The 11,802-nt window shown below is 36.7% G+C and overlaps 1 protein-coding gene and 1 pseudogene across 1 annotated transcript; both read right to left on the reverse strand.

Moving 5' to 3' along the window:
• Positions 1 to 913: 913 nt before the first annotated feature.
• On the reverse strand, positions 914 to 1,761 carry LOC125208059 (GATA transcription factor 15-like). The gene is made up of 3 exons (XM_048107608.1): positions 1,636 to 1,761; positions 1,447 to 1,554; positions 914 to 1,367 (listed from the first exon to the last, which is right to left on the reverse strand). The coding sequence occupies exons 1-3, from the start codon at positions 1,645 to 1,647 to the stop codon at positions 1,140 to 1,142; spliced, it is 348 nt and encodes a 115-aa protein (XP_047963565.1). The 5' UTR covers positions 1,648 to 1,761; the 3' UTR covers positions 914 to 1,139.
• Positions 1,762 to 5,328: 3,567 nt separating this feature from the next.
• Positions 5,329 to 9,484, reverse strand: LOC125207473 (annotated as a pseudogene).
• Positions 9,485 to 11,802: the final 2,318 nt, after the last annotated feature.

An 11,802-nucleotide genomic window follows, 5' to 3' on the forward strand; every position in this document is an offset into this window, starting at 1 on the left:
TTGCTTGCCGACTTTTTGAGATAAAAATATACTCATATAAACTCGAGAAAACATCTAATTTATTTAGAATGTGCATTCTAAAAGTTCATCTAGTTTCTTATTCTTTCTTAGAAAAAAAATAAATCTTTTAAATAGTCATTTCCTATTAATGAAAAAAGAAAATAAGTTAAGAATTTTATTATCGTATTTAAAAATTATGAAAAAAATGAGTTGCACACCTATTCTCATTGGCAGAGAGACGCGAGTGCATGCAATGCGTTCGTGGTGGCACTTGCGGCCTAAGAGCCGCGTGCACTTCATGAAGCATTGGCCATTCCTCCTAGAACTACGGACATGAGACAAGATAAACAAGCAACTTGTTTTGTTGCAGTTGCTCTAAGCTATCTAAGCTATTTACGTCTATGCATTAATTACACATTTACACATTATCTTTGAGAAATTGTTAGATGTGGAGTAATTCTTAGAGCATCCCCATCCGTGCTTTTAAATAAGAGCACGGAGATGGACCCGGACCCACTTTTACTCCTTGTCCTTAGCTAAGAGCACAACACCCATATCCGTACTCTTCCGTAAGGACAAGCTCAAGGGTCTCACCATTCTATTATTCAATTTAAATACTTCAATTACTAAAAACGCTTTATTTTGTATTTGTTGACCAAGTGATAAAATGGAAAATATCGAGTCAAATGTGTCAAGTTCCAATCTATCAGAATTTGATTTATGAATATAATATTGTCATTAAGAAAAACAATTTGTAGATTTTACAAGCTCATTTTTTAGATTGTAACTAAAAAAACTCATTTTGTTTGCTTGAACCGAAAGAAAGAACAAGTTAGGTCCATCATAATTAATTGCTATAATAGCACTCAAATCCCTTTCTGATCCCAAATTTTACTCAAATGTACAAGTCAAATAAATTAAAGTAAAGAAATTAACTACTAATACTCCAAAAATATAGTCAAACAATCATTGTTAGCGGATTACATTACATCACACATTCTCACTGAGAAAGAGTAAAAATAAAAGAAAGCATTAAAAATTAAATTAAATTAAATTAAATAAATGAAAAGCCCTACATACACTACAAACATTACACAGCCTCTCCTGGTACTACAAGAACAGCGCGACGTACAAGTGAACTATGCAGAGACGGATCCGCAAGAGAGAGCCATGAGCAGAATCGCAGCCTGCTCTTCCTCCCTTAGTTTGCTCATCAGCTTACTCGATCTCATGAATCGCATCTTCAACATCTCTCCGACTTTGCTGCTCCGATCTTCGCTCCTCTTCTTTTTCCGATTTCCGGTATCCAATCCCAGGCTCTCTCTCCTCCTCTTGTTGTACTTGATTCCGCACGCATTGCACAACGACTGCCGATTCGACCGATCAAAAATCAAAGTCAGTGTAAAAAATTACTAAATCACAAGAAAATTCTAGATCGCATTTCACCTTAGGTCCGTGAGGACCGCCTCGCCAGAGAGGAGTTCTGGTGGTGCGACAATCAGTGCAGCTTTTTGGGGAAGAAGTGCTGATTTTCTTCTCCTCCGAAATTTGATTCTGGATTTTCAGAGAAATAAAAAATCAAAATAAAGACGATAGGAGAAAAGGAGTAAAAATGGCGATCAGTAGATTTGGCACCTTCAGATCCATGCGATGATCGGATAAATGAATTGTATTCGATCTAGAGTGAAGGGAGTGTGCTTGAGTGCTTGGACTCTTTTTTGGGATACAGAAACGTAAAATAGTGAGTGAGATGGACACTAGTCAGACATACACGAAACCCTAGCTGACTTTACGTTATTTTTTGTATTCACGCTTTTGCCCTTCATCTACTTCCAATATTGCACATATCTCGCCCCTTCAAATTACTCCTACTAGTATATGCCAATAACGTTAAAAACTGGCTCTTCATTCAAACTAGTTTAGTCGGGCTGAACGATCTAACTCCTGGTTGGATTAATGTAATAAATTTTAATCCATAAAAACTGCTCCTTCCGTTCAATAATAATGAAATCATTTTGTCATTTTAGTACGTTTCATAGTAATAGAATCATTTCCATTTTTACTAAAATTTTAACACATTTTTTAACACTTACTTTACTCTCTTTTACTTTTTCGTTTTTTCATCTCTCTACCCTTTTCATTTTCCACTTTATTCTCTCTTTACTTAATTCACCTAACACAATTTTTCTTAATCTTCGTGTCAAAAAAAATGCCTCCATTACTATGGAACAGAGGGAGTAGATAAGTACCATTTCGAATCGTCCGCCAAAATTAGACTAATTCTAAAAATGAAAAATTTTAAACCAATACTAACCATATTTTTACTTCTCCTTTTTTACTTTATCAATTATGCATTAAAATCCATGTTATAAAATCATGTTATTTGAGATATGGGAAGGGGTATGAGTTACTTTACTCATGTTATAAAATCACCTGTGAGCCCCTCCTAGTATACTTTATTCCTAACTACAAAACCATCATAAATAAATTCCAAAGGAAAAAAGAAAATTAGAAAGTGTGTATGTTAAAAGAGGAGAATCGCATTTAATAAAAAGAGGCATAGAAATTTGTTGATTTGACAATGCAATAGAGTTGACATTCTTTACGCTATTGGGATTGTGATGTGGAATTAAAATGTTGCGATAACAGAATCTAGTTGGTATATTGCCAGGCATTGGATCAGTTCTAGAGTGGAAGCTACCAAAAAATGTACTCCAATGCTGGTGCATTACTATGTCATTTTTTTTATTTTCCTATATTTAAATGATGGATGTCTTAAATTGATATGACTAGATAAAACTTGGTATTATGGGATGATTTTCAAATCAATAAACCTATAGTAAGTAGTATATTTGAATCAATCAAACACTCTTGCTCCTCAATCAAACGATAAAGTAGCATATAGTAAGTAGTATATTTGAATAAGACATGTTTCCGAGACCGAAAACATTATTCTCTCTCTTCAATGCGATCTTCCTCAATCAAACGATAAAGTAGCATATAGTAAGTTGAGTGAACTACAAAAATGGTCCCTGGACTATGGGTTTATCTCGCCCATAGTCCCTGGACTTTAAAAATATCGCCAGTAGTCCCTGGACTAAGGGTTTATCTCGAAATTGGTCCTTTTAGCTTTTTTTGGTACGAAAATACCCTTTGATATTATTTTGGGGGTTTTGGGCAATTTGGTCTTTTTACACTTTTACATTTTAAATATGATATTATCTTAGTTACGTACTAAATTTGATATTATTTCAAAATTATCATTCTTCTTCCACTTTGTTATCCTTCACTGAATTTATTTTTTTTTTATTTCAATATTAGATTTAATTTTATAAAATTAAATTTAATATTTAGATTTTAAATATCAATAAATTTTTTTAATGAAAACTATTAATTCATGGACACTATAAATATTGATTAAAACTATTAATTTTTGTTATTTAATATAATATTCAATTGAATTGAAGAAGTACAGACAAATAATATTAATCATGATGGAAAAATAAGAGTTATTCTATTTAGCCTCCGTTCGGTTGTTATAATTGCTTGTGATTAAATATTATGAAGTTGACTAAAAATTTGATCTTACTAAAAATTTTATATATGAGTATTTTTGTTGAAATTTTCTAGTAAATTTTGATTGTTTTCAAATTAATAAACGAAAACTATATTAGTCTTACATTAGATGCATATTTATTTCAGAATAAATTGTCTTATATAACCTATTTATTATTAAAGCTCCTGTATTAAATATTGATTAAAACTAAGGCGTTGTCATACCTTATTGATTACATACTATACACTATCAAATATTGATTGTAACTATTAATTTTTGCTATTTAATAATTTTTATAATTAAAAAAATTTATTGATATTTAAAAATTAAAATTTAAAATTTTGTAAAATTAAATCTAATATTGAAATAAAGAAACAAAGTGAAGGATGCCAAAAGGGAAAAAGGATGATAAATTTGAAATAATATCAAAGTTAGTACATAACTTGAAATAATATCAGATTTAAAATGTTAAAAGTGTAAAAAGACCAAATTGCCCAAACCCTCCCAAAATAATATCAAAGGGTATTTTCGTACCAAAAAAAGCTAAAAGGACCAATTTCGAGATAAACCCTTAGTCCAGGGACTACTGGCGATATTTTTAAAGTCCAGGGACTATGGGCGAGATAAACCCATAGTCCAATGACCATTTTTGTAGTTCACTCTAGTAAGTAGTATATTCGAATAAGACATGTTTCCGAGACCGAAAACATTATTCTCTCTCTTCAATGTGATCTTCACCCCTAATAAATCACACAGTCGATTATATACTAGTCTACTACATGATGGATTTTTAGAAGAAAGGGTAAATAAATGACAGAACATGGGGCAGATTGTTACTCAGGTTGTGGTATGAAAGACAATGGTCCATAGCTCTTTCCACTTAAAGTAACACTTCACTATCTACTGGGTTATAGTAAGACTTTCTAAAATGTACTACAGTACTTTGTGAAAATATTGAAAATATAGTAGATTTAAATGGTACTCCTACTACTATATCACAACATGGATATGTCTGGAAAAGCTCTTGATCTAGATTTTTGTCGTACAGTGATCACCCAAATATTCCTTTACCATAGTTAGATTATTATTGTTGTTGGGGTGAAATGCACACCACTCTTCAATTTTCACAACCCAATGACCAATGTTGTGTTTTCTTTTAAAAAAAAGATCGAATTAGAAATTTTAAAAAACTTGAATTAGGACACTCGTGTCTTGTTGGATTCATTTCCCATTATCAAGCTTGTTAGATTAACCTAGCTAGTAGAATGATCGACATTATAAGCGAAAGCTTATGAATCAAGTTAAAGATTGGTCACGTCGGATTGGCCTAGAAAGTGAAATATTACGAATCACGTACAAACAAAATTTTCAAGATCAAACTAATTAACCTACACCTAAAAGTGGCGTACGTGTAAACTTAAACAAAATATTACCTCTATCACAGAATGTGAATAAATTATGCAGCTGTGGTCCTAGGATCCCATGCTCTAATCTATAACACAAACACTATCATTATGCAATTACTTGTAAATAAAAAGGTATTGATCCTAACGAATAATGATCAGCATATAATGGAATAGTTTTATTCCTAGTAGCAGCAAATGGGCAACAATAATAAGGCTTACCAAAAATTTAAGATGCTGACTGGAAAATAAACAGTAGTAAGAGTTTATACATTTAATAGAAAGGGGAAATCTGTACCACAGCAAGAATAATAAAATGTCATGATAACTCAATGAGTCTGGCCTCGTTAAAAACTAAAATAGCACATAGCAGCAACATTGACATTTTGGGACGTGATAAATACAAGAAAAGCTCTATTACAAGATGCAAATCATAGAGAATCGACTCCCAAGATGTATGAAGAGAGAGAGCTAAACAACTAAGTGACCAAACAAATCCAATAAAATGTACTAATTCTCAGAAAAACACCACATTCTTCTAGTTTACATTAACTGAGCAAGAAGCAGAACTCATACTTCTGCCAGAGCAATAATATTCAGACCATAAGGTATAACCAACTCAAACTTACACAATACATATATGACTTCATTTTTTCCCTCATTCCAACTCAACATGGAAATGATTTTCCATCTGGACAATATATACCCGACTCGACTCTTTCTGACTCTAGGGGGGAAACTGCCCTCCTGAAAAGACGACTAAATACAGAGTGCAACTTTCATGGCAGTTTTACGCTGCATCACAAAAGTTGTCAAAACTAACAGCTCATCGCGAACTGGCTGATAATATCACAATGACCCTCTGTAGTATTCAAGAACCATAGATGGCTAAGCTAAGATGAACTGCTTCTCTTCAACTGTGACTCTAACTTGCAGTTCACCGGACTCTGATGACTATTCAACTAGCCAGCTCAGAAACACTTTTGAGCATAACGGGATAAATATAATGCCTCCTGTAAAGTTTAACATCTACGTACATTACATCATTGCTTACTGAAATTTGAACAACAAAGTATATACTACTACTCCATAAAACAAATAAGTGGATTAAGACTTTACCTTCAACCAAACCTGAAACCCCCAGAAGGAACAGGAAGTTCACCACCTCCAAAATTGAACCCATCTTGTGCAGCATCACCAGAGACTAACTGCTCATCGTCTTCCTCTAACCAGTATGTTTCAAGTATCTTGACTGCCTTCTCATAAATTTCATTATTATCGTGACTCTGAAGATTTTCAATCTTCTCCAGACCCTCTGCATCATCAATCATCTGAGCAAAAACATTCACGTCTCCTGAGTTCCCTTGATTCTTGTCTGCTTCTCCGACCTTCAAAATGTTTTCAAGACCTTCTAAGCACACCGTGACAATTCTTGGGTCAGGACAAATTAGGAGATCACAAAGTGGCTTTATACACCCCTCACGTACCAAGAACCTGCCATATAAGTTAACTCAGCTTCCGATGCAGATTACAATCAATGATATATGCGACAACATTGATAAATTATTTTACTTGATTTGCTCATGAGTTCCACCAGAAGTGGTATTTGAAATAGCCCAAGCAGCTTCTTTCTTTATATCAAACTCGGCAGCGTGAAGCAAAGTAACAAGAGGGGCAATGAGACCGGCCTCAATCACAGCTTGCTCATTCAGTGCAAGACCTCAGTCATTAACAAAGAAAGGATAATCTGATATACTTTAACAAATAGACAAATAACAACATAGCCTGATTCGTCAAACTGAGCATTCTTCCACATGAATGGATGATAATGAAAGAAAACAAAGACAAATGTCCCAGCACTTCAGTTAATATTCCAAGAAATGATATTAAGCATTGAGCATATAATCAAAGCAAAATAACATCATCATGTTCTGGATACCTGAATTTGATCTCTATTTCCTGCAGTGATGTTTGAGATAGTCCAACACGCTTCCTTCTTAATGCTTTTCTTGTAATTTTGTGTCAACAAGTGAAGCAAACAAGGAAGAGCCCTATTATCAATGATAACCTGCAACAGACGAGTTAACCACATTATAAAACTATACTACCTCCGTCCCTTAAAAATGGAAACTATTTCCATTTAATTCCGCCCCTTAAAAATAGAAACTTTCAAATCTTTATTTTAGGAAGTGGATCCACAATCCACTAAACTACTTCCACTATTTTTTCTCTTCCTCTCTCTTACTTTACCCATTTTTCTTTCCTTATCTCTTACTTTACCAATTCTTCTATCTTATTTTACCAATTGTGCATTAAAACCCGTTCTGTTTCTAAAAATTCTATTTTAAAGGACGGAGGTAGTAATGCCAAACAATAGTTGCACAACAAAAAAAGGGGTAAATGTAAGGAGAAGGGCTCAAAGATAGCTCACAACAGACAATAGTTTTGCAAAGACGAGAAAATATGCCATAGATCTTTTGCAAGTGTGCCCAAAACTTCATAAAATAGCTTTACAATTTACAATATAGTGATACCCTTCTAGATTTCATTTATTTCTTCTTCCAGTGACTCTTATGGCGTGCACAAGGAGTATGTAGGTTTAAAATACTACAAGCATAACTTTATAACCACGTAACTTATCCCAACAAAAACAACAACTCTCTTGCCAGAAATTAAAATAAACAAATTCAACTACAAACCTGAGTTTGGACATCATCACCCGTCACAATATTACCAACAGTGCGCAGAGCAGGAACCAAAACAGATGGAGAAGGATGGCTAAAAGGACAGAAACAGTTAAAGAGACCAGTCAAGACTAAAAAGTTCTGCCAATCCTAAGCACATTGTATAGGAATAATATCATATGAGTTGTCACTTACATTAACAGCTCAGCCAACCGAGAGCACACATGAGAGTCAATCACAGCTTGGATTTTATCATTGGTGCCATCAGATAAATATGAAAGTGCCCAGCTCGCATCCGTGAGGACTTCCTCATCAGTCATATGTATAAGATGTGTAAGAGCAGGTAGTGCTGGTTTCACCTGTAGTGAACATAAAAAAAATGAGAGGTTGAAATCAAGCAAACATCATACAGAGGCATCTCGATTAATATAATGTACAAACCAGCTCAAACTGCGGTTGTGGCTTTCCCCTGCAGAAATTTGACAGTGTCCATGTTGCGTTCCGAAGCATAGATAGCTTTGCCTGATCACTAAATTGCGCCAACAGAGGTGCTAAAGCTCCGTAACTAAGCACAAGATCACGACACTTTGGTGAGTCACCAGCAACATTTCCCAGTGCCCATACAGCCTGAATAATTGTCAATGTTTGAAAAAAACGCAGTCAGCAACACAACTGAGCAATACTCAGATTAGAAATGGAGCAGAATTTTAAGTCCCAAATAGACCGTATAAGCATTCACTTGTAGATTTTAAGTACCTGTTCACGGACATCATCACTCGGAGAACTAAGAAGTCTCACAAAAATGGGAACAACATTATGGTCAATCACGACTTTTGTATTCTCAGATGTCCCAGAGGCAATGTTTGTGAGCGCCCATGCTGCCTCAAACTAGAATATTGGGAAAGCTACTACTCGAGAACACATCATATGAGAATATTTATCAGGAGTCAAACTGCACAGAATTATTCAACAAAAGCTTAGACCTGAAGCTGAGGATAATCATCTCTGGCAAGAAACTCCACAAAGCGGGGAACTACTCCAGACTTTATTACTTCCTCAATCGGCGGATTCCGCTCTGTCCAAACAAAATTACCATGATAAACCCAATGACCTTCAACAAAAAGAGATATACAGATAGCAATCAGGAGAAAATCTCCTAAACATGAAATATTTGCTTACCTATCGAAAGAAGCTTGCGGAACTGGGTCGTGGCTTCAAGTTGCAGAGTAGCGTCATCCGACCAAATCCCAGCAATCATTCCAGGGAGACTCTCCAACTGGAGAGAGAACACGAATACATCATGATGTATCATGTACTGTACGTTTCACTTGATCCACCAAATTAATTTAATTACGACTTTAACAACTATGTACAAGCTATATACCACTCAAACTCGATTTAGTCACATACACGCAATCTATAGGGAAGATCACTCCCAACATCTAGAGAATTTCTGATCTTATTCTATAACTTGGAACTATAAATACAAGGAACAGAGTAACATTAAAGCCTTTACTGTTAGGCAGCAGCTAATCAACAAACAAAACCACTAAATCCAACATGATCGGATCAAAAACCCTACAGCAATCCATTCAATTTCAAAGTTAGGAAAAAGAAAACGATTCGGTTGAATCAGGTGATGGATTCTACCTTCTTGTCGAGCTGTGGAACAGTGACTGCGGGCTGGAATTGCTGCGGCTGAAGGCCCTCGCGCCGCTTCTTCTGCAAGTTCTCCTCCCGCTTACTCTTCCGGATCTCCACCATGTTATCCTCCCGGCGCCGGCGGACACCTTGTACCGGTTCCGGCGGACCTCCGTTCTGGCGCTCGGCCTCAACGACATTGTTGCGAGCGAGCAAACCAGTTGTACGTAATAAGCAAACGGCTTTTCTCTGACGGATTATGATTAATTATAATTACAATTATGATTATAATTTGGGAATTATAATTTGGGTTATTTTAGATTTTGGAGCGTCAGTTGCTGTGAAATGATTTTTAGCAATCTGGGCTTGTTTGTGTGATTATTAACGATTATGCCACCAACTTCAATTTTTTGTCCAATTAAATTGTTGTAGCAAAAGGTGATGCGGTCACCCAGCTGCCCCCACACCCCGGCCCGACAGTTTGTGAGGGGGTTCAATCAGGGTACACAACGGCCCGTTAAAGAGGAGGCCTTAACCCACTGTCCTGACAGGAGCCCAACTCTCAAGGCCTCACACGTGTGCCGCCCCCTCACCCCGGCCCGACAGTTTGTGAGGGGGTTCAATCAGGGTACACAACGGCCCGTTAAAGAGGAGACCTTCAACCCACTGTCCTGACAGGAGCCCAACTCTCAAGGCCTCACACTTGTGCCTGAGAGATGAAAGCTCCCACACGCCAATAGTGGGATTCGAACCCACTCCTTATAGCAATATCTGTTCTCCCAGAACCAACTGCGCTAAGCCCCTGCAGGCATCCAATTAAATTGTTGATAATGGCTTCAGAGTCTTTAATTTCCAGGTTCGGCCTATCATTAGGCCCAAGCAAATGGACAACGCCCCACAAGGCTCCAAAAATCCATTATGAACATTAGTAATTTTGGTTACCGGTAGAGGTGTAGAAAAATACCATAATATTAAAATATCAGGCTTATTGTATTGAAAAGAATGAAGTCTAGGTATACCGTAATTTTTGAAACAAAATGTTACTGAAAAATATGATAATAATATGAATTTTAATATATCGCGATATAAAATTTCTGCATGTACAGTAAATTACAATAAATACCAAAATTTATGATATATTGAATAGATACTGACATCAATATATGCCGTAAAATGATACTCCATATTGTGAATACTAAATATGTTTGTTTATATATATAATAAATTTATTTATAATACTCATATATAACGGTATAGAAGTATGCCATACCAAAATCGGGTATGTCACAAAATTCAGGCAAAATATTTTTATCCAATATCGCAGTTTTTTTTTTTGTCCAGAGCCTTTGTACTAGCGACAAGGAGCTTAGACATCAATGTATGAGGTGCCGAGTTCGAGCCCTCTTGACATCAGTTGTAATTTCCTCATTTCTTTGGAGTTTATTTGTAATTGTAATTTCCTCCTTCATATAGGAGTTAATTTTTTAAAAAAATATTGCAGTTTTTTTTATTTATTTTTACACTAGTAGTAGTATTTAATTGTATTTGAGTGTAAGAGCATCTCCAATGGCGGCTAGCGGGTCGGCTAGCCGGCCCGCTAGCCGACCATTGTAACCGGCGAGCGCCAAATCGGCGATCCAATCGGCTAGCCCACGCCGATTCTCGGACGCTGGCCGATGGGCTAGCCAATCCGCTAGCCGCCATTGTAGGCGCCCGATCGGCCGGCGCCATTTTTTTAATTTATTTTTTTTGAAACTCTATATATACGCGATCTGAACATCATTTTCATTTACACCACTTTTTTTAACGAGTTTCTCTCTCTCTCTTAATTTCTGTACAAGAGCAATAACGCGAAATGGAGAACAACAACGACTCTCCTCTAGTGACGAGCGGGTCGCAAACTCCCACGGTACCCTTGGGAGGTGGATGGGGTATGATGGGCGGGTACTACAAGATGTACCCTTGGCCGCAGATGATGCCGGGGATGGTAGCCGGGTTGGCCGGGGGCAGGGGGCAGTGCAGGGATGCGTGATGATGCCGGGTTAGCAGTCGGGGATGCAGGGGATGGCGGGGGGAGGGGGACAATGTCTATCGCCCCAATCTTCACTTTTTGACTGCTTCTTCCCACACATCGACCCCAGCGGAGACGCAATACACTGGGGTTGAAACTCTCTCCTTAGAAGAGTTGGGGATAGATCTGGAGGACTCTCCCATTCAAACAGGGGGAGTAGGTCGGGGTCGGGGTCGGGGCGCACCGAAGAAGAAAAAGAAGGGCAAGGGCAAAGGGGTGGTCGGCGAGTCGGCGCAGCCGGATGATGAGGGCAGTTCAGGTAAGGTACGGAGGAAGTGGACGGATGAGGAGAACGTCGCCCTGTTTAAATAAAATTCTCGCATTTTTCTGTATCGTTTTTCCGTATTTGTGTCGTATATTTAATTTCGTATTTTGCGTGATTGTAATTTGTTTGTTTTTTATAATTTAATGGCTAGGTGGAAACATTATCACAAGCAAATTTATAAT

The sequence above is a fragment of the Salvia hispanica genome, chromosome 2 (genome assembly GCF_023119035.1).
Source record: "Salvia hispanica cultivar TCC Black 2014 chromosome 2, UniMelb_Shisp_WGS_1.0, whole genome shotgun sequence".
Classification (NCBI taxonomy): Eukaryota; Viridiplantae; Streptophyta; class Magnoliopsida; order Lamiales; family Lamiaceae; genus Salvia; species Salvia hispanica.